This window comes from Marmota marmota, unplaced genomic scaffold (assembly GCF_001458135.2).
Source record: "Marmota marmota marmota unplaced genomic scaffold, marMar, whole genome shotgun sequence".
Taxonomy (NCBI): Eukaryota; Metazoa; Chordata; class Mammalia; order Rodentia; family Sciuridae; genus Marmota; species Marmota marmota.
This window is the reverse complement of record NW_026000082.1, coordinates 24575674-24599355: the sequence shown is the minus strand read 5'-3', so window position 1 is coordinate 24599355 and position 23682 is coordinate 24575674. Positions and strand designations below refer to the sequence as shown.

General features: G+C 40.8%; 1 protein-coding gene and 1 pseudogene across 3 annotated transcripts; one reads left to right on the top strand and one right to left on the bottom strand.

Moving 5' to 3' along the window:
* The window catches only part of LOC107141492, a 27965-nt pseudogene extending 22037 nt beyond the window's left edge, over positions 1 to 5928 (bottom strand).
* Positions 5929 to 7327: 1399 nt separating this feature from the next.
* Positions 7328 to 21323, top strand: Ppie (peptidylprolyl isomerase E). Of its 3 annotated transcripts, none has more exons than XM_015485219.2 (10): positions 7328 to 7406; positions 8516 to 8614; positions 9814 to 9857; positions 10566 to 10592; positions 11758 to 11839; positions 12501 to 12601; positions 14656 to 14779; positions 17639 to 17824; positions 20597 to 20739; positions 20907 to 21323. In XM_015485219.2, the coding sequence occupies exons 1-10, from the start codon at positions 7376 to 7378 to the stop codon at positions 20973 to 20975; spliced, it is 906 nt and encodes a 301-aa protein (XP_015340705.1). In that variant the 5' UTR covers positions 7328 to 7375; the 3' UTR covers positions 20976 to 21323. The 3 variants fall into 3 exon arrangements, with proteins under 3 accessions (XP_015340705.1, XP_015340706.1, XP_048671640.1); XM_015485220.2 differs by having other exon boundaries at positions 7356 to 7398; XM_048815683.1 differs by lacking the exon at positions 7328 to 7406 and adding an exon at positions 8190 to 8265.
* The last annotated feature ends 2359 nt before the right edge of the window (positions 21324 to 23682 follow it).

Genomic DNA, 23682 nt, shown 5'->3' with positions numbered 1-23682 from the left:
CATGTATTATGGCATTTATGTTTTTTGTTGTTGTTTTTTTTTTTTTTTTTTTTTTTTTTTTTTTTTTGGTACCAGGAATTGAACTCGGGGGCACTCGACCACTGAGCCAAATCCCCAGCCCTATTTTGTACTTTATTTAGGGACAGGATCTCACTGAGTTGCTTAGCTGTTGCTGAGGCTGACTTTGAGCTCACGATCCTCCTGCCTCAGTCTACTGAGCCACTGGGATTACAGGCATGTGCCACTGCACCCAGCAGATAATGTGGGTTTCTCTACATTGATCTTATTTGGACTTCTTCAAGTTTGTTGGATTTGTAGATAAATGGTTTGAGGGTTTGTTTGTTTGTTTTTGCAAATTTGGGAAGTTTTGGGCCATTGTTTTTTCAAATATTTTTTCTTTACCTTTCTTATCTTTCTGAGGCTCCTGGTACATGTATGTTGGCATGCTTGATGTAATGCCACAGATCTCTGAGTCTTAACACCTTTCATCTTTTTTTCTATCTGTTCTTCAAATTATATATTTCTATTCAATATCCTCAGGTTCACTGACATTTTTCTTTTGCTATCTCAGATCTGTTGTTGAGTGTATCTAGTGAGTTTTTCATTTGTTATTGCACTTTTTTACTCTAGAATTTGAATTTTATTATTTTTATAGTTTCTTGTACTTTCTTGAAATTTCTATTTGTTGAGTATTGACATTTTCTTTTAATTCTCTAAACAGTTGTTTTAGAATAGCTGATTTGATGTCTTTGCTAAATACATCTGGACTTATGCAATGACAGTTCTATTGACAGTTTCCTTTTTAATTTTTTTTTTTGTTTTCCTGAGTATGAGTCACATTTGTTTCTTTACATGTGTCATATATTTTTTGTTGCAGATTGGACATTTAAAAGAATACATTGTATCAACTCTGGATTTTGGTTCTACTCACCAGGATTACTTCTATTGCTTCTTGGTGGTTTATTTTTTATTTATTTATTTTTTAGTTGTCAGTTGAACTTTATTTTGTTTGTTTATATGCGGTGCTGAGGATCAAACCCAGTGCCTCACACATGCTAGGTGAGCGCTCTACCATGAGCTACAACTTCAGCCCCTGCTTCTGGGTTTTTGTTCCTTTTTGTTTGTTTGGGTTTGTTTTCAATTTTTTTTTTCAGTAATTGACTGGATTAAATCTATAGACTCTGTCACTCTAGCAGTTATTCCAATATCATGCTTCTCACTTTTCTCAATTTGTTGTTGTTCCTATTGAGTATTGGGGATTGACCCAGGGGCCGGGTAACATTGAGTTTAATCTCCAGCCCAATTTAATTCAATTTGAGACAGCCTCAATAAATTGACCAGGTTGGCCTTGAACTTACTATCATCCCACTCTGCCTCCCAAGTCTCTGGGATTACAGACAGTGCCACAGTGCCAAGTTCAGTTGTTATTTTTTAAAAATTCTTATTTTTATTATTTATCTTGGCTTCCTAGGGGACATCCTTGTGTCTGAATATTTTGATGGTAAACCAATGATTAGTTAGAGGTTTTGTCCACATACTTAGTGCCAGTAAAGTTTCCACTCTTTGCCTGTGAATCTATGTGTGGGTTGGGGAGTGCATTCAAAGTTCAGGCACTTTTCAAGTCTTCCCCAGCTTCTCCTTTTCTAATAGTCCTTCCTCGTACTTCTTGCATGTGTGCAGTCCATGTCTGCCAGGAATGTGTTCAGAGCTTGAGCCCTCTTGGTTTTGCCTGCATGTGTGTGATGCAGACTTCCAGTCAGCCAGGGACCTATGGAGAGCTCATTCAATCCTTCCACGGCTTTCTTATTTCCAGGATCTCTCTGTTACATTTCTGGCTTGACTGCCAAGTTGGACTGCAACCTCATGTTAACAGAGCTATGGGCTTTCCCAGTTCAATTCACTGATATATATATATATATATANGAAACTAGCTACTGCAACCTTGCACATGGCTGGTGTAAATATAAAAAAAATATATATATATATATATATATATATATATATATATATATATATATATTTGTTATTGTTGTTTGTTTTTCTCTCCTCTCTAATTCAAGTCAGCCTTTTTCAGCAGCAGCAGCAACACTGCCCTGCTGTGCCATTGATGCTGGGGATAGACAGGAGAGGAGAGATGAGAGGAGCCCCAGGCAAGAATGCCATGGATCTCCATTCTATTAACCTGAGTTCAGCAGTTTTTCATGAACAAACAGGTCTCAATTTGTCATGTGCATTTAATCAATTTCCAGACCCTGAACCTGTTTCTTGACAATTCTTCCCAGTTTTATAGTTTATTTTGTGAAAGAAGTAGTGAATTCTTTATTCCATCACCACCAGAAGTCCTGCCCAATAGACAATTTTGTGTGTGTGTGTGTGTGTGTGTGTGCGTGTGTATGTGGTGCTGAGAATTGAACCCAGGAGAAAACTATAATTGTTTAACTTTCACCTTAAAACACTGGACTTTTTTTTTTCTTTTTCAGGAGGAATACTATGTGGCTAATGTTATTTGGAGTTGCCTAAGCATAATTAAATAAAAAATGACTGACTTTTTAGTTCTTTTATCATTGTTTCAAAATTCTTTACAGACACCCCCTTAGTGTTAGCATCCAGAGTGGAATGTCCTGCTCTGCATACATTCTGCATCCAGCAGAATGTCCTGCTTTTCATATGTTACAACTTTCCTTGGAAAAGTGGTTCTCAAGAGGTAGTCTCCAAACCAGCAGCTTCCATATCACCTGGGAACTTGTTAGATGGGAACATTCTTTTTTTTTTAAATACTTTTATTTATTTGTTTTTATGTGGTGCTGAGGATTGAACCCAGGGCCTTGCTCGTGCTAGGCAAATGCTCTACCGCTGAGCCACAACTCCAGCCCTAGATATGAACATTCTTGGCTCTGCCTAAGAAGTACTAAATCAGCCATTTTGACAATATAGCTAGCAATCTTTGAACAAGCCTCTGGATGATTCTGATGCAGGCTCAGGTTTTAGGACTGCTGTCTTAAGATATGAAACCTGACACACCTAAGGGAGTAGAGCCTATGACATGGCTGAATCCAGTGTTTTGAGAGGACAGCAGGAAAAAACCAGCTCTAGCTTCTGGCAGACTTGGACATCGCTCCCTCCTGCTGCTAGGGGAGAATATTGTCTTTATCTGGCAGATACAATGTTTTAATTTCTAGTCCCTCGAACAATCTCGGTGGTACAAACACTGACTTAGTTAAGAATCAAAGAAGATTCCTGGAGACTCTGGTTGCCAAGATTAATGGACTTTAATTTGGTTTGATCTTTCATTTGTGGATCCTTCTGATGTGGCTCTTGGCACCTGGGCCACCACACTCACACTTGCTGCTCCTCCTTGGGCTGTTGCTCCATGTAAATACACCTCCAATCTTTCAGCCCACAGCCTGTGATTCAGCTTCTGCAGGGGAGGCCCAGACACCCAACGTGCTAAGAATAGAATTTTCCATTTCAACTTTATTTGAAAGAAGCTTTTCTCTGCTTCATTCATCAGATATTAAAGCTCTACTAAATGCCAAGGAATTATGCAGTGGACTGAGATGACAATGATAAACAAACTATAAACAAACTGACATGGTCTCTGCTCTCAAAATGTTCTTTCTCTGGTAGGAGAGAAAGGGATGTAGAAAATAAACACCCATGCAAATTGTGCCAAGTGTGATTGTGATATGTAACTGTTCCCTTTATAAATACAGGAGAGAAAATGATGTTTCACCTATCTAAAGCTCTCTGAAGATGGAAACTTGCAAAATTCAATGCCATGTGAAAAGATGAATCCTTTCCATAGTCTTCTGGGACCTGCTCCTAGGCTTAAGCTCGTGGTTGACGTCATGTATTAATGTCTCCAGAGTACTTACTGAAAGGGGTGGGGTATGGTATATAATAATTTCTTCTGTTCTGATATTTATATGCTCTGGCCCAGTCACTTCTGGGAATCCTTCTAAATGTGTCTTTAGGAAAAACAAAAAAAAAGTGTTCTGGTAAAGAAAGTTATTGTAGTTTTGCTCATTCCATAAACAAAATGAATTATTATTTTGCTCATGTAAGTAAATTGCTTGACCTTGCTGGGTGTAATGGGTTAAAAGAGGTGATAATCTCTACCTCAAAAAGCTTCTAAGGTGCTGGGCATGGTGGTGTGTGCTTGTAGTTTCAGCTACTCTGGAGGCTAAGGCAGAAGGATTGCTTGAGCCCAGGAGTCTGGGGCCAGCCTGAAAAAAAAAAAATATATATATATATATATACACACACACACACACACGTATACATATATACATTTAAAAAAAAATGATTTTTTTAGCTGTTGATGAACCTTTATTTTATTTATTTATATGTGGTGCTGAGAATCAAACCCAGTGCCTCACTCATGCTAGACAAGCGCTCTACCACTGAGCTACAACCCCAACCCAATATACATATACTTTTTAACATCACTGCTGCTCTCTCACCATGGACTGAATTTAGTCAATAACTGTTGCCTTTTGTCCCCTCCTGCTGGCATTCTGAATGGTACCATTCACATGTCAAATGGCTGGACTACCCTAAAGTCGACCACTGTTCAGCATCTCCCTCCTGGTTCCCTGGCACCCCAGCCTGGGGTCTACATGCAGAGGCATGAGCCCCTGACCACTTCCAATGTAGACTTCAAGACAGACCCTGGTGGGGTGAGTTTCCCATATGCTTGCAGAAGAGGAACCAGGATCTGTGGACACCAGTGTCCCCTCTTCACTGGGATTTGATTTGGTTTTTTCTTAACTGTACTACTCATAGAGGAATATGTGTTCCCACTCATCCAAATAAAGCATTCAAACCTGGCTGAAAAGATCAAAGGAATGCTGCTGGAGATTGTTAACTTCAAGCTGTTGCAATACTGGAGTCCCCTGGGATGGAGAGACTCCAAAGTGAGCTGCTTCTCAGACACTGTGGCTTCAGGTCTTAGTTCAGAATGTGGGGAAGGAGACCCCGGATATTCAGGTGCAGCAGAGAGAAAGGTTATCTTTGTGTCTTACCTGTCATGTGGAGTTAGTAAGGAGAAAGAAGAACATATTATGAATTACAATGGATAAAAACAAATTTCCCATTGTATGTTTTTTTTTTCTAATGCCAATCATTTCTACAATTCTCTGACACTGACTGGGTGTCCAACAATTCAATTCAACTCAATTTTGAGCTAAAGCAGAACCCACAGATTTAGGGCTCAGTCTCACAAGACTGCTCTCACTTCAGATACCAGCCACAAATGGGGTCCACATGTGTAGTTGTCTGCCCAGAGTTCCCATGCTCTCCAAGCATGGCCAGCATGCCATCCTCCAAGTACATTGATGTATTCACCAACCTGGAAACTCCCCAAGCCCCATTGGGTTTTTATATGGGGTTTCATTACCTAGGCATAGTTAATTAAGTCATTGGCCACTGGTGATAGAACTCAATTTTCAACCCATCTCTCCTTCCCAGGGGTCAGAGGATGGAGCTGAAACTTCTAACTCTCTAATCATGATATTGATTCCTCTGGTGACAATCCCCCCCCCCATTTGAAGCTATCTAGGGACCCTACCATGAGTCATCTTAGCATAAACTCAGGTGTGGTCAAAATGGGCTCACTATGAACAAAAATCCCTCCCATATCACTCAGGAAATTCCAAGGGTTTTAGGAACTCTGTCCCGAAACTGGGGACAAAGACAAATATATATATTTTTTATTATAACACCCCCACATAAAGAATACTCGATCAGATTCTCCTTGTTGGTATGGAATTGTATTAGGCACCCACAGAGTTATCCTGATCAGATTCCCAAGCCTCATTCCTGTGAGCATCATCTTCCTGATCTGAGGTTGGTTTAGAAGACTGTGCACAGTTACTACTTAACTCTGGAAATACAACAGATACAGACCTTGGTGTCAAAGTCCTCCATCTAGTGGGAGAGAGACACATGCTTGACTATAGTCACAGGGTGTGTTCCAATTGACTTCTGAACTTGGGGGCCATGAACCCTGTCTATAGGGACTTGGGTGAGTGAAGAGCTAAAGAGAACCTCTGACAAAAACAGGTGGGTGCATCCAGATGGAAAAAAAGAGAGAGAACTGAACGAACAAAGGAAGGTGAGCACATGGTAAGAAGGTGAAGATGCAGTGTGGAGGTTGGGGTTGATTTGGGGTGGGCACAGTCCCCTTGTCAAGAGCCTAGTTATAAGCAGCAATGATTTAATCAGGGAGATCTAGAGAGGTCAGCTTTATTTTTAAGCAAGATCATCTTGTAAATAAGCTGGAGGGACTGTTGGAGAAAGAGAGCCACAACCAACTCCTTCCTAGTCTACTTCTGGTCTTCAGGATTTCACTCTATCCATTCCAGACATCGTGGTCAGAGCACTATTCTAATACATAAATGTGACCGTGTAATTTCCTGTTACAACTTCAGTAGCTTCTCAGAGCCCCAAATCTTCCACAAGGCTTGCAGAATCTTGCACAGTGTGGCCCACTCCCCACCTTTCCTTGCCTGATTTAACATACACTACCCCCCACCCCCCACCCCCCCATGCTCTGGCCTTTCAGTTCTTTGAGAATACAAAAGTTGTTTCCTCTCCTAGATATTTTTCACCTGATTCCTTCACTCGGACTCCTTTTCCTTCAGGTTTCAGCTTAAATATCATTTCATGAAGGACTTAAGCCCTGCCCCATATAAACCATCTAAAATAAATGTCCCCACTTTTTTTTTTTTACCATTTATGTAAATCTGTGGTTTATGTATTAGTAGATTTAGTTCAAGAATCAACAAACTTTTTTCCTAAAGAGCCAGATAGTAAACATTGTCTGCTTTTCTAGCTATAGCTCTCCTGCCCTTGTAGCTTGAAAGCAGTCACAGACAATAATATTTAAAGGAATGAGTGGGGCTGTGTCCCAATAAAACTTTATGTGTGGACACTTAAATTTTAATAGAATTTAAACTATACAATATGTGAATAAAATACACGAAATTTTCACGTGTCACAAAATATTCTTGTTTTGATTTTCCCCTCAACTATTTCAAAATGTACAAAACATTATTAGCTCCTGGGTTTTCCAAAACGGGGTGGCGGGATGGCCCACGGACCATACTTATTTGTAGTCCTTTGCGGATAATATCCCGCCTGATTTTTTTCCCACAACAGCGTCGCACTTGGAGCACCAGTAACCGGTCAGCTCATCCACCACCGTACGCCCAACGCATCGCGGGAGGGAACTAGGAGGCCAACGCAGCCAGACCAGCGCTCCTGTGGGCGGGGTCTGCAAGAGCCTTGCAGCGAGGTAGGGCGGGCCGAGACGGGGCGGGGCCAGAGGGGGCGGGCCGAGCGCCTATTTCCGGCGGAAAAGAGCTGGAGCAAGATGGCCACTACCAAACGCGTGCTGTACGTGGGTGAGCAGGCGCGGGCGCTAGGCGGAGCTTGGGCAAACCAGCCTCGAGTGGGTCCCAGAGTGGGGAGGGACACGTCTCCAGATGGGGAAAGCGGGAGTAGCTGTCAGGCCGGATCTGTGGCGTTATTGCTTTGTCTCAGGCCGTGAGCCCAAGATGTAACAATCACTCCGGCTTCCTTCCTGGTGTGCTAAACTCCTCCAGGGTCCGGAATAGCAGTAGAGAAATACGGTCTTTCAAATCCTCGCGCCTATCAATTTTGCATTCACTGCAGAGATGGCTCAACCTCAATCACAAAGGAGTTCCCAGACTAGCCAGAAAAAAAATAAAAGTGGGAATAACCTTAGTACCATAGATAAGCGCTGTGGTGGGGATGGGCAGTGATGACAGGGCCTCGGCTGCGTGAAGAAATGATCCATTCATCTGGGGGAGAGGAGGGCAGACTTTCCGCGTGCGATAACTCCAGAGCTGATGAGGAGTTAGCTGAGTAGCCAAAGTAGAGGCAAAGTTACTTATTACAAGGGAGGTGCAAAAATTGAAGCTCAAAGATGTTAAATAACCCGACCCTTGGTGGCAAGTGGGTTATTTTTCGGGACCCAGGGAATTGGAAAGCAGAGTTACCCAGCTAACTCCTGCTCATCAACTCCGGACTTACTGCATCAGGAAAGTTTGCACTCACCTCTCCAGAAACAAGCTGGAGAGGTGGACAGGTTATGAAGAACCTTGTATAAACTGCTAAGAAGTTTGCACTTTAATCTGAGGATGGTGGAAAACCTTTGAAGGACTTTAAGCAGAGAAGTGATGGGCTCAAATTTTCACTTTCCCAAGATCTCTCAAGTTGGCATAGTGGAGTTGATAGAAGGTATACAGGCAGGGAAATCAGTTATGAGGCTTTTGCAGGAATCCTGGAGTTAGATGAGGGTCTAAAAGAAGGATGAAGATAAGAATGTACTTTATTAGTGTGGGTGGGCAGTAGATGAGAGAGGGGTGTTTGTCTAACCAAACAACTGGATGGAAAGACTCCTGCCCTTGCCTAACATGCTAATTTGCCCCACAGTCTTCTGCAAGAGTATTGAGGACAGCAGCTCAAAAAGCCCTTGGTTTATTTGCAGGTGGACTGGCAGAGGAGGTGGACGACAAAGTTCTTCATGCTGCTTTTATTCCTTTTGGAGACATCACAGATATTCAGATTCCTCTGGATTATGAAACAGGTGAGTCCTTTTGGTTTCTTTTATGTTCAGAATCCTATTGGAAAAAGAACTTTAAAAAAATGTGTTTTTTTTAAAGTCTAAATATGTGTTTTCAGGCCAGAAGTGTGGCTCTCCGGTAGAGTACTTGTGGGTTGTCAATATGTTGCAGTCTCCATCTGTTGGGTTTGAGATAATACAAATTTTTCAGTAGACCAATAGGAATGAACTACATTGATATCTGAGTGTTGTTTCAAATTACCTGCCAGGTACCTCATCACACCTGCTCCCTTCTTGGCAGCTGTGCTATTAAATGAGACAGCAGGAAAACCTGGCCCTCAAATGGGACTCTAGCTTCTACATACCTGGATGGGTTTTCCTTTAATTGGTATACAGTTACCATTCAGTTTTCTACTTTATCTTGGTTGTAATTATTTTTTTCCCTCTTGTGTTGTTGAGAATCAAGCCCTGGCCCTTATTCAAGCTAGGAAAGCACCCTACCACAGAGCTACATCCCCACCCCTCCTCCTTTTTTTCCCCTACCATGTGCGGATCAAATGTAGGGTCTTATACATGTTAGGCAAAGGCTCTCCTGCTGTGTTCATCTCTCAGCCTTGTTGTAATTTTTAGGCCAGGGTTTTAGGCCTAGCTCTAATATTAATCTTGCATCTGATTGTTAGCAGGGACTTTACACTCTCTGAGCCTTCCTTTGCAAATACAGTAAGGTTATATTGATTTTCTAAAGGCCCTCTGGTCTCTGAGTTCTATAATTAATACTGTTTTGGTTGGCCTTTCTAAACAGATCAGCATTTGCCTGAGGATAAAGACTCAACATCCTTATCAGATTTTAGGATTCATGCTTTCGGAAGGAATAGTTTATTCTCAAATTATATATTTGGGTGCACAGTTAATAGTTTAACTGACCATTTTTCTAGTTGCCTTGCATACAAAGGTTGAAGTGTTTAAGTTTAGCTTTGGTAGAAGAATTGAATGCTCATTTTAAAGAATAAAGACATAGTTAATTTTTAGCTTTTCCTCTAAAAAGTTTATTATTGCTTAAAATGTTATTTAAGAGGAATTAAAGAATGAGATTTCTTCTTTCTAAATAATGATTGGGTAGAATTTCCAGTGTCTGGAGATGCATATAACTGACTTAATTTTCATTATGACCATTCTGTTTCTTCCCTTTTTGCATGGTACTTGTTTTTTCCCCCTTTTTGCAGAAAAGCATCGAGGATTTGCTTTTGTTGAATTTGAATTGGCAGAGGTAAGAACATTCTGTGTTACCTTTGTTTTGTCTTTGGTTTGTGTTATTGTAACTAATAACAAAGGAAGCTGTTCCCCGTAGGATTAGGTTTCTGGGCTTTACACTGATACTTCCAGGGGACCAGAAGTACTGATTGAAAGAAAGCTTCTCTCACTTAACCCATTTTGTCACATTGTCCCAGATGTGGAACACCTGTAAAAGCTTAAATATAGTATATAATATAATTATATAATAGCAATGTAATTGTATTATAATATTAATGGGCTTAATAATTTATAAGCCCTAGGTTAAAATTTCCAGAATATTTTAATGCACCTGTTGAATTAGTCACATAATTAAAAATGTGGGACTTGGTGGGTTAATCAGACTGTAGACTGTGAATAACATCTCAGAGTTTCTGCCAGGCCAAGTCCCTCTTGCTCTGCAGATCTCTCTTACAGCTCTGTTCATTGAGCATTGTTGCCTAGCAGTGCTGGTGATTATTTCTTATGCTTTCAACTGTTTTTCATATTGTGGCTTCACTAACTCAAAAGTCAGCCAAGAAGTGCTTTTTATTAGACACAGTTTAGATAAGAAGGGTAGACGTGACTTTTTCCTGTGTTTGGGTTTTTTTTTTTTTGTTTTTTTTTTTGATACTGAGAATGTGTTTAGACTCACAACAAGCATTTAGGTACAAGCCTAAACTTATACTTTGTCTCTCCTTGGCAGGATGCTGCAGCAGCTATTGACAACATGGTAAGACTGAGAATTCTCATTCTAACTTACGTTGCTTTTTGGTGGTATAAAGAGTCCTTGTTCACATATTGGTTTTTTAAACCTCAAGGTTGTGTGGGGAGGTAAAAATGGTCATCATGTGAAAATATTCACTGTGAATTGATCACTTGCAAAAATTAGTCCTTACTCAGATATCTTTCACCATTTACAATAATATAAGTTGATCTATCTCTCACCAACTCCCTCATGCCTGGGATAATAAATTGCAAATACAATGCAAATCGATTGCATAGTGAAACTGCATATTTTGTAAAAGAAGATTTCTTGAAGTGTCAGATCAGTTAACGACTGAGAAGAGAAATTCAATCAGAATAATGACAGGGTATGCTATTGATTTAAATGATTTGAGTATCCTGGAAAAGTTCTTGGAAATGACGAGACGATGCTTTTCGGTATTCCTGCCCTCCTTGAAATCTTTATACATAATTTTCATGTCAACTAGTAAGTGCAAAGGTATTATATACTGTTGATAGAATTTTGTTGGAAAAAAATACTTCATACTAGTCAGCTCCTGTTACATGTTTGTACCACAAGTCAGTGCATACTTAAGCCTGCATATTAACTGTTAGAAAGATATTTTCATTATTTCTACTTTCATCACAAAGACCAGTCAAAAGAAATTTTTTTTTTTTTTTTTTTACTTTTTACCATAAAATTTTCACCACTACCTTAAGTAAATTTACATTAAGTGATCTGTCCCAGTGCCAGATATTTTGGGATAATGAAGTTCTTTATTTCCTGTTCTCTCTTACCCATTCACTAAACATATTTCTTAACTGTCAGAGAGAGATGATCCTCACCATTTCAAAGCTGATGTTGGCTTTTGAAGGTGAATTCAGGTTCCAGAAAACTGCATTTATTCTTGTAATTTCAGAGTCCCTTGAACTCAGAGTTACTTTTGGCAATACAGACCTTTCTTTGCTGGTATTCAAAGAAAGGAGGTGTGTGATAGCTCAGGATGAAACTCCCTGCCATTTCCTCCCATGATGACTGCTTTGTTTGAGGACACAGCTTACTACTAGAAAGGGACCAGAATCTTGAGCATGTGTCAGAAATAAAATGGGAAGCTGTTTGGCTCTCCTTTAATGTGACAGAATTTAAATAGTTGGATTTTCAATTTTTTCAGAATGAATCTGAGCTCTTTGGACGGACAATTCGTGTCAATTTGGCAAAACCAATGAGAATTAAGGAGGGTTCTTCCAGACCAGGTGAGTGGGAACAACTCACAGGTTCCTTGTTATGATCTTCAGTTTGGCCTTAGTTCCATTTTTATCCTATTTACTTGGAAATACGTGCTAAATACTGCTTCTTGACAGATAAGGAGTAAAGGATGGTTCATGTTGGCGAGAGACAGGTACCACCTTTCTGGGGAAACAGTTCAAGCTTCACAGCAAAGCCAAAGTAATTGCTTCCGGCCTCTCAACCTTCTCAATTTTCTCTGTACTCCATTCCTAGGATGCTCCATCAAGGACTAGAACCAGCAAAGGCATATCTTTGCCTGTATCATAGCTTTTTTTTTTTTTAATATATACTTTCAGATGTTGATGGACCCTTATTCTATTCATTTATTTATATGTGGTGCTCAGAATTGAACCCAGTGCCTCACGTGTGCTAGGTAAGCACTCTACCACTGAGCCACAAACCCAGCCCCAGCATAGCTTTTTTTTTTTTTTTTTTTTACTTAGTCCCACTAAGTGCTGGACCTCAGGGTATTCCTAGTGGTAAATTTCCTTGCCCTTAGGAGTTCTCAAGGAGACTCCTTTGATTAAGAGGGCCACTTAGAATATTCTACCTTCTGACCAAAGTAGCTACTTAACAATTGACTGATAGTTTGAATTTCTTAATATTGGTTTGCTTCTTTCCTTTCAGTTTGGTCAGATGATGACTGGTTGAAGAAATTTTCTGGGAAGACTCTTGAAGAGAATAAAGAGGAAGAAGGGTCAGAGCCTCCCAAAGCAGAAGCCCAGGAGGTGAGAACAAAGACTATGGTTCTGGAGATAGGGCTGGTGCTTTCTACAGGAGACTCTTGTATTTTTAAGTTTTTATGGCAATTTTCAGATATATATGTACAAAAGCAGAGAGTAGATATATTGAACTTAGTACTTTGTCAAAGGCAGCGTTTATTTTTCAGTTGAATCTTGTCATCTGTTTCTAGTGCTGAGCTGCAGCTGTTTCTTCATGCAAGTCTGCTTCTGTGTAGGAAGCCTTAAAGTTGCCTAAAATGAATTTCCCCTTCTCAACCCTGTCTTCCTGTGTTTAGTCTTGGTTAATTTGCCTCATCCATCTACACATTGCCCAAACCAGAAATTTGGATGCAAAGCAGAATGCCAAAAGTGGTGTCCTCACAGTTAGTGAAATCCCACTAGGTTATCTAGACCCTCTTTTAATATAGAGCCAATACATCATCATAATTGGCCAATTCTGTGAAATCTTCCTTGAAGCACTCATCTTAGTCTAGCCTCTTGTCTCATTTGGATAATTACAGTAACTGGCTACAGACTTGCCCTGCTCCAGTCTTTTATAAGGAGAGCTGGAATGATCTTTCTGAAACACTGATCCAATCATTAACTCTGTTGCTCAGAATTTTTCACTTTTCCCCATCACCTGTTTCATGGGACAAAGTGCAAAAGGGGCCTTCCAGGTTCTTGATCCTGCCTGTCTCTCCAATCTCATTTCCCACCTCTCCCAGTGTAGTCTCCTTCCTACTCTCACCATGGTCTTAATAAAGCCATTCTTTATATGTCCATGTATACCTTTACTTTTGCACAGGCTACTTCAGTGCCAATTGCCCTTACTTTTCTAGGCATTAATTTCTGTGAGACTAGGGGCCTTGTAGTATGCATCTTATTAATAAAAATATGAGGTGGAGGGCTGGGGTTGTGCCTCAGTGGTATAGTGCTTGCCTAGCACATGCGAGGTGCTGGGTTTAAGCCTCATCACCACATGAAAATAAATAAATATAATAAAGGTATTGCGTCCAACTACAACTAAAAAAATTAAAAAAAAATATGAGGTAGAGTAATATGATTAGTAGTGTGAATTTGACAGGAAAGCTGATTTAGTTTTGCCTTTTAGCTCCCCATTAACCACTTTTGTGAACTGGGGCAAGTTATCCAGTAAATGCTGCAGGTGCTGCTGCTGCTGCTGGACCCTTGCTATTACAATGGCAAATAGCAGTGGCAATATCCTCAGCGCCCACATGATGCCATAGTATATGTTTGTTCAATTGAATCAAAGCAAGGTAATAACATTTTATCTTTCCCCTTGGAACAAGTGTGGTGGTTGTATTAAATGTCTGCTGATCTTCTGCTTACTCTTACCTACTTGGAGTACAAAACAAGCCTCTGAGCACTTAGGCTGAGGCCTGAGTGAGAGGGCCCCCTGCTTGCTTCCGTGTGGCCAACCTGTGACAATGTGGGTCAGGCATGGAGGAGATCTGGAGGTACATGAGTGGGTCTACTAACTGTATGTGCTTGAGCTGGAGGTCGAAATGATGAGAGCTGTGTATTGTAAGACGAGCTGCAGGGCAGGGGGAGTAAGCTGGTGTGTCTGAGGGAAAGCAGAAGTGTGGATGGATCCCCAATTAGATGGTGAGGAAAAGTTCTGAGCAACAGAGTTAATGATTGGACCAGTGTTTCAGAAAGATCATTCTAGCTGTCCTTACGAAAGACTAGAGGAGGGCAAGCTCTGCTATTGCTGGATGTCCAGCTGAGTGCTATAGTCATGGCTACTGCCTTCCACAGCCCTGTCCCTCAATGGCATTCCCTGTCATCACCTTCCGCTGGCCTGCTCAAGGAGTTTGTGCCAAGTACATGTGCAGAAAAATACTTGTTCTTCTATTTGGAGATTACTGAGTTCTTTTTTTTTTTTTTTTAATATTTTTTAGTTGTTGATGGATCTTTATTTTATTTATTTGTATGTATGTGGTGCTGAGAATTGAACCTAGTGCCTCGTGCATGCAAGGCAAGCGCTACCATTGAGCCACAACCAGTGAGTTCTAACTAACAATTTCTTCTGCACCTAGGGGGAGCCCACTGCAAAAAAGGCCCGGTCAAATCCTCAAGTGTACATGGACATCAAGATTGGAAACAAACCAGCTGGCCGCATCCAGATGCTCTTGCGTTCTGATGTTGTGCCCATGACGGCAGGTGAGCAGGATCCTGCTGTGGTCAGGATGACAGGAAATTGGTGCCTGAGCACTGAGCTTTCCCAGGGTTCTCATTGCCTTAGTTCTTATGCCTTGATGTTTTTTCTGACCTGAATTGATTTGAGGCATGTCAGACCCTGGGAGCTTATAAGTGCTAGTTTACTATTTTCTAAATAATAGTTTAAAAAAAATAAATAAGTAATGTGTTCATGGTTAAAAAAATAAATATATAAATTGAATACACCAACACACATATATTCCAATAATAATATATCCAGTCCTGTGCTTTAGTAACAACTAGTGCTGTTTTTGAGTAACCTTTCTTATTTGTTAAATACTTTTCTTTATTCTTTTAAGTGTAAATTTTATTAGGTACTTTAAAAAATCAGTTTCAGAAAGCTTGTTTCAAAATACAGCAGTTCTCTAGTGCTGTCTCTATGCCCTGCCCTGACACCAACAATATTTGTTGCTACTCAGAAGTAGCCAATTTCAACTCTTGTGAATCTCTTTTGGTTTTTACTTCCATCTTGGTAGATAACAGTTTTCTATTTCTACTTTCTGATTTTTTAAATTTTAGACATTATCTTTTGATATTTCTGCTTCAGAAGTTAAGGAATTAGCTTTTAAAATTTTCTTCTGGCCATGCATGGTGGTACATGCCTGTAATCCCAGCTACTTGGGAGGCTGTGGCAGGAAGATTACAAATTTAAGGCTAGCCTTGGCCACTTAAATCCCTTTCTTAAATTAAAATTTATAAAAGGGCTGGAAATGTAATTCAGTGGTAGAGCTCTTTCCTAGCATACAGAAAGCCCTGGATTCCATCCCCAGTACAATCAATTAATTAATATTATTTATATTAATATGTTATTTATATATATATTATATATAAATATTTTGTATATATTTTTATATATATATATATNNNNTAAGAGACAGTATATATATATATAAATCCCTTTACGTGTTCCTATAAAATCCCTTTTCATTTTCCCTATAGCATTCCCACAATTTGAGTTAGATCATAGATTATTTAACAATATAAACATCATACATTTCATACATATAGGACTTGTTTTGCCTGGAATTGGTAATTGCCTGTGTATTTATTCTTGACTCTCCCAAACTGGAGGCTCTGTAACCAGTTGTTTGCCATCTTGGTGAGGGAGAAAGAGACAGGGCTGAATGCTTCAGCCTTCACTATATAAGTTTTCACTGAAACTTCATTTGTCATGACCTCAACAACCCTCCTAGGGCTTCCTAGTCCAGAGACCCTTTGCTTTATCTCACTAGAGAGTAGAACTTAAGCTGACTGCCAGGGCAGAGGAAGAACAGCCCCCAGGTACAGAGTTAAGGAGAGGGTCCTGGGGATAACTACTTTCTAAAACAGGATTCAACCAGACTTGCTGTTTTTAGAATTACCATCACACTTGTGTCTGGGCTTTTGGAGTGTTAATTGAGTTGTTTTTTGGCTTTTATCAGCTTGAGAGTCAGCTTCATCTACAGACTGCTATATCAGTTATGACTCATCTATTTGTTTCCCAGATTTCAGAATTTTTTGTTCTTTTGTCTTTCCCTTTTAAAATTGACTTTTTGGCCATTTTAACTATTTTTAAATGTGCCATTAGCCTTATTCCCACCAGCAATGTGGATGGCTTCCAATTTCTCCACATCTTCTCCAGCAATTGTGAAGTGGTATCTCATTGTAGTTTTGATTTCTATTTCCCTAATGACTAATGATATTGAGTATCTTTTCGTAATCTTATTGGCCATTTGTGTATCTTCTTTGTCTGTTCAACCCTTTGGTCCATTTATTAATTGGATTGTTTGTCTTTTTGTTGTTGAATTATAGAAGTTATACATCTGGATATTAAACTCTTACTAAATGATTACAAATATTTTCTCTCATTCTATGGGTTGCCTTTTACTCTGTTGGTGGTATTTTTTTGATACACATAAATTTTTTATTTTGATGAAATCAAATTTATCTATTTTTCTTTTGTTACCTACATAGTTGGTGTCATGTAAGAAACTATTACCACATCCAAAGTCATGAGTTTTCTAAGATCTTTTGGGTTTCTTGTTCAAAGATCACTTTGCTCCTAGTCTGGGAGGTAGCAGAGCTAAGTGCATGTATTCAATTCTCCTCCTCTAAGAGCATGCCCTGTAGTCCTCTAAGAGTCAGTATCACAAAGGTTTATAATGAGTGTCTCTTACTTTGTTTTTGTTTTTGTTGTACTGGGGGTTGAAACCAGGGCCATGTGTGTGCTTAGGTAAGCTAAGCAGAAGCACTCTGCCACTGAGCTGCCAGCAGTCAAGGTCTTGCTAAGGTACCCAAGGTGACTTCAGACTTTTGATCCTCCTGTGTCAGTTTCCTGAGTAGCTGAGATTACAGGGCTGAACCGCCTAGCTGAGACAGCTTCTTTTACTTTAAAGTGAAAATACAGTCACTCCTCCTTATCCACAGGCACCATATCTGTGGATTCAACCAACTACAGATCAGAATTATTGGGGGGGTGGGAAAAATTGCATCTTTGCTGAACATGTTCGTACTTGATCTTATCATTATTCTCTAGACAATAGAATATAACAACTGTTTACATAGCGTTTACATTGTATTAAACATTATAAGTAATATAAAAATGATTTAAAGTATAAAGGAGATTATGCATAGGTTATAAGGGGTTTAAACATCCCCAGATTTTGATATCTGCAAAGGTTCCTGGAAGCAATCCCATGTGGATACCAAGTTTACAACTGTGTAAACATTAAACAAATAAAACCCTATTTTTCAGAGGCTTTGTTTTTTTGCTTTATTTTTTTTGTGTTTCCACCTCAGCACTTACTCTTTTCTCAACTTCAGAGAATTTCCGTTGCCTGTGTACCCATGAAAAGGGCTTTGGCTTCAAGGGAAGCAGCTTCCACCGCATCATCCCCCAGTTCATGTGCCAGGGTGGTGATTTCACAAACCACAACGGCACTGGGGGAAAGTCCATCTATGGGAAGAAGTTTGATGATGAGAACTTTATCCTCAAACACACAGGACCAGGTAGGAGCTGATTGGGGTATGGTGACATAAGAGGCTGGGCCAGCACAGAATGGTTGTGTGGGCTGGAAGAATAGGCTGTGGTTCTGGCCATGGGGCAGGGATTCTGAGATACTCAGCTTCTGGGCAGAAAGAAAACGTTCAGACCCACTGGGGTGTCTTTGCATGCTTACATTCATGAGATGTTCATCCCGCTACCATGCCCACACTCAAATTAGCCTACCTTAGATTCTATAATCTGCCATTGTAAGCTCTTTTTTTTTTTTTAATTGTTGTTCTAATTAGTTTTACGTGACAGTAGAATGCACTTTGACACATCATACATAAATGGAGTATAATTTCTCATTCTTTTGGTTGTACATGATGTAGAATCACACCAGTTGTGTAGTCATATATGTACATAGGGTAATAATGTCTGATTCATTCTACTATCCTTCCTACCCTTATGTCCCCTCCCCTGCCTTCACTCCCCTCTACTTAATCCAAACCATTGTAAGCTCTTTATGGCCCCAACCTCTACCTACCTTCCCAACCCCTTTCAGACTTATCTAGTAAAATCTCAGTGGTTGGTCCCCCTACAACTAGAGGAAACACAGAATTATACTGAATGATCCCACTTGAAATTTATGACTACAGTTCTAACCAGATCTCCCTAGTTGGTTTCTTGGTCCCCATCAGAGATGACGATTCCATGCCTGTCTTCACTCCTAAGGCTTCCATATCATCCTCCCACCTCATCTGCTGCAGTGAATGTTCTGACTACCCTTCTATTACAGGGGCCAGCCCTGCCACTTGTGGGCTGGAGCCCATCCCTCTTCCCTACTTAGGAGGTTGGCTTCTTCCAGTGTCCACCTCTACCTTGTATAATACATTTCCTCTGCTCTGCCAGCTTAGTCCATCAGCTTAAGCATGTGGTATCAATCTTTTAAAAAAAAAAATCCTTGGACTCTTTCCCTGCCAGCCATTAACTCATGTCTCTGGTCTATGATAGCAAAACTTCTGGAAAAAATAGACTCTTGAAAATGTAGACTCACAGGCTTCATTCTTTTCTAGCTTTTCTAGCCAGAATTCTAGCCCCATCTTGCCATTGAAACCACTCTTACCAAAGATGCTAACCAGTTGTATCTTGCCAGTAGCCAGTTCTCAGCTCTCAATTGATTTCACCTCCTAGCAGCATATCATACCGTTAACCCTCTGCTCCTTGAATCTTCCTTCCTTCCTTCACTTTGCTGACAGAATTCCTCTCTTGGTTTCCTTTTACCTAATTGATTTTTTCTGTCTTTGCCATCTCCTTTTTCTCCTGACCCCTAAATATTAAAGTGGCTCAGAGCTCACTCTTTGCTTTTCCATTGAAACTTGTCTCCCCAGGCCTCTTTTTTCTGATAATTTATAGTACACCTCTTCACTGCTGGAATGAAATGTATAGATGATGTATGCTACCTGTCTACAGAGTTATTTTAAAAATCAATACTATTTCTTAACAGGAAAGAATGTGAAAAGAAAGTGAGTTGTAATAAAAGAATATATGTTTCTTGGTGGAAATGTGCAAATACAACTATGCCAGATGTGTGCACCTGTACCCAAGTGCAAAGTGAGAAATGCAGACAGGTGTGTCTACTGGCAACTTGGATATCACAAACAGTATTATTGTTGGCGACGTGATTTTGTGAACTGATAGGAAAGTTGGTTAGATTCCAAATTGAAGAGTAATATTTTGTTGATTTATATAGTAGTTGCATTTCTGAAAGATTCCATGAAAAAACCAAAATGCCTCCACAACTTTGGGCTTATATGTATAATTGAATTATACAGGTGCTTATAAGCATTTTTCATCTGATATTTGTCAGGACATTTGAAAGACCAAGAGGATATGGGACAATTCTTCATTGTTTGGGATAGTTGCAGAATTCCAGGCCCCCACCTACTAAATGCCCATGATATTTCTGATAATCAAAAATATACTTAAATGTTCAAATAGCCCCTGGGGATAGGGCCAACCTCAATGAGAGCTACCGCCCTGGGCAATTTCATCCAGTGCCAGAGCTTGCACAGAATTCTTGTGAGTTGAGTTTGTCCAAATTTGCATCTTGGGACTGATTGCTCCCTGACATCCAGGCTCCTGTCCAGCTGCCTGCCTGGATATCCCACAGGCCCTCAACCTCACAGGCCCAAAACAGCTTCTGCTCTTCTCCCCGACACTTTTCCTTGTCTTCATTGTCCTTGTTTCAGTAAATGATTCCACTGTCCATTTGGCTGCCTGATCAGAAACTTAGGACTCATCTGGCTCCTCTCCTGTGTCACTCATACACCCCAACCATCTGTCTTTAAGTCATCTGTGTGTGGATACACATGTTTTCCTACGTGGCTGCTTTAAGTTGCCATTTTCCACACAAATGCCCATTACTGGGCTTCACTGTATCATAGTTGTCGTAGCACTGTGTCTTTTAAATGACCCTTTTCCACTGACTATGAGCTTCTACCAGGGCTAGAAGTGTTTTGCTCATCAGTGTTCCCAGGACTTAACAGAGATTGCTTATAAGTAGACATTTAATAAATAATTGTTAAAAACAAAACAAGAATGACAGACCAGTATGAAATGTTTGAAACAGCCCTTCTTGTCCTATTTCACTAGTGAGTGAAAGATAAGAGGACCACATGCATGGGATCTGTGTGTCCCAGAGCCTGGGCCGCCTGCAGAAGGCTGTCCACAGTGTGCATGGACAGCTTTAGGGGCTGGGGCAAGGTAGAGGGAGTTGATGTCCTTTTCTCCTCCAGGCCTACTCTCCATGGCCAACTCTGGCCCAAACACCAATGGCTCCCAGTTCTTTCTGACCTGTGACAAGACAGATTGGCTGGATGGCAAGCATGTAGTGTTCGGGGAGATTACTGAAGGTCTGGATGTCTTACAGCAAATTGAGGTAGGTGGCCAGGAAGGGCCCCCAAACCCCCTGGCCCTTGGGGTATAACCTGTGGAGGGCCAGGAAGGAGTGAGCTCAGGTTCCAGCTAGGGGTGGTACCCTAAGTTCCTCTTCAGTCTCCTCCCTCACCCCCTGACTAGTTCTCCTTTCCTGTTCTGTCCACAAAGGCCCAGGGCAGCAAGGATGGGAAGCCAAAGCAGAAGGTGATCATCGCTGACTGTGGGGAGTACATGTGAGGCAGTGCTCTCCCCTCCCTGCTGTGCTCTTACCTGTGTGTCCAGGAAGGAGCTGCTGGCCTCAGGGGTGCCAGCACTGAGGGTGTCCTGCATGAAGCAGATGGTGTTTGTGACCCCAGCCATTCCTCAGATCAGCTTGGAGCAGCTCCCTCACGGCCTGGTTGGGTGGCCTCTCGACTGGTTCCCAGCATGGCTGTGGTTCTTGGAGCAAGCAGGTGCAGGTGTGACCCTCCCCACCATCCATAGCTGCGTGGCCTCTGGCTTCTCAGGCTTGTGCTGCCAGGTGCTGTCCTGGGCCCACCTGTGGCTGCTGGATGGTTTCTTTGCTAAAATAAACTGATTCTTATACTGCTGCCTCCAGTGAGTTCCTGGGAGTTGTCAGAGATTGTGTCAGTAACTAAGCTGTCTTCCTGGGGCAGGCAAGTGGATAGGGCATAGTGCCTTCCCTACAGCTTCTGTATTTTCCCTTGAGCCAATTCCCTTAGATGCCAGGTTGAAGTATCTTCATGCCAGATGTCCCTGTCAGACCATGTCAGGACAATGGAAGTCAAAGGTAAGCAAAAGTTCCTGTCTTCTGCTGTTTGTGCTTCTAAACTCATGCTGGCAGTCTGATAGCCAGCAAGTGTGCCACATAGCCTCAGTGTCTTATTTATTTATCACTTGTCATTTTCATTTTATACATTTTTTAAATGGTATTTTTAAACTCACAGTGCCTTCTCTGTACTGGGTACTATGCTTCTTTGTTAGAAGATAGGAAATCAGCAAACTACATGGGCCTAAACCAGCCTACTGCCTATTTTTGTGAATAAAGTTTTGTTGAAACACAGCCACAACCATTTGTTTGTACATTGTCTGTAGCTGCTTTCTCAGTATAGCAGCAACAGAGTTGAGAAGTCAGTGACAGTATATGGTCCCTGTATTTGTCAGAACTTTCCAGAGAAACAGAACCAAGTGTGTGTATCTGTGTGTGGAGAACGCGAGAGAAAGATTTATCTTAAGGAACTGGCTTAGGGAATTGTGGGTATTGGGAAAACTGAAATCTGTAGGGCAGGCCAGCAGGCTGGAAAACCAGAAAGAAACTTATGTTTCAGTTCAAGTGCAAAGGCAGTCTGGAGACAGAATTCTTCTGGTGACCTCAGTCTTTTTCTTAAGGCTTTCAGCTGACTGGATGAGGCATACCTTCTTATAAATGGTAATTAGTGTTGCTCACTCCACTGACTTAAATATTAATCCACCCCCAGATACCTTCACAGCACCATCTAGGCTGCTGTTGACCAAAAACTGGGTGCTGTGGCCTAGCCAAGTTGACCCTGCTAAGTTCTTTCTACACAGAAGGCACCAGCATTAGGGCAGGCATTTGAAGCTGGGGACCATAGCCTGATTTCAGGGCTTGCACAAGAACCAAGAGAGGCTTTGGTGTGTGAAGAGCTTAGCAGAGCCCGCACAAAGGAGGACGGAGATCAGCACTGTGATCCCAGGATCAGGGATGTGGCTACTGGAGTTTCCTGTCAGATAGTAAGAGCCACCTCCAGACTTTGCTCATCTGTCATAGTCATGGGAGCCTCACAGTAACCTCCGTGGAAGGAACTGGGAACAGATATTTTAGTGGTAGAAATGGAGCCTCAATTCAGGTGACAGGAAACTAGAAAGCCATGTTTTCAAGAACTATTACAAGGAAATTTTCCCTTCCTAATAAAGTGGGAAAAGCACATCACAAAGCAATTTATGTATACCACAGTATGATCCCAGTTTGGCAAAATTATCAATTATATGTAAGCCTAGATAATTATGTTTTAAGAAAAAGGCCTAGAAATACAGTGACCAAAATACTAATGGTGTATTTATCTGAGTCATAGAACTAGGGTCATTCAATTCATATTTTAGTTTTTGTTTTGTCACATTCTTCCAAAACTACATTATGGGTTTTTTTAATAATTAAAATTTTGTAAGTGGGTAAATTGCTCACATAAAGACTCATGTTACTGGTTGAACCCCCAAAAGGATAATTCACCCATTCAAATTGCCATACACAGCACTAGGTGGATGCAGATGTCCCTCAGCCCTTTGTGGGTTCTTTGTGTCTGGGAACAAAAGAGCAAAGTTTCAAAACCAGGCCATGGCCAGCCTCACCAAATACTTACCAGCCCTTTAAAGGTGGAGAGTACAGATGCTGCCCTCCAAGGAATGTGTCATGTATGGATTCGTTAGGAAAAAGCACAGGTCTAAAATAAATAGATCATCATTTGAAGAACATATTTTGGTTTAATGGACAGGCACAGAAGTAGCTCCCAATGAGCAAATTTATTTGTAATAATATCAGGCACTGATTGTTAAGCATTTATATGCTACATGTTCCAAATGTTTGTACATATCTAATCTTTATCTTAGCCTTGGGAGGAAAGAACCAACATCCTGTTCTACAGAGGAGGAAGCAGAAACCAGATTCAAACCCATTTGGCTCCAAATATTCTGTACTCTCGCTTCTTTGCCTCATTTCCTATTTCTTGGGAAATTTTAAAAAACATGTTACTTTCTTACCTCAGAAGACAGTGAACACTTAATCCACTGATGATGTGGCCATCAGGCCAGTATCGTGGGGCAAATCTGAAGACTGCTAGGCATTATTATTTTTGTGCCTTCTTTTCATGTCAACTGTCATTGAATCTCATTGCTGTCAGTGGCTCTGAACTGACCATCCTATTGAACC

Bases quoted from the DNA above. Each gene is read 5' to 3' on its own strand.
- Ppie (XM_048815683.1), top strand. From the start codon at position 8,205: ATGGGCTCAAATTTTCACTTTCCCAAGATCTCTCAAGTTGGCATAGTG. The intron at 10,593-11,757 runs GTAAGACTGAGA...CAATTTTTTCAG, and splicing joins CAGCAGCTATTGACAACATG to AATGAATCTGAGCTCTTTGG. The intron at 17,825-20,596 runs GTAGGAGCTGAT...TTTCTCCTCCAG, and splicing joins CCTCAAACACACAGGACCAG to GCCTACTCTCCATGGCCAAC.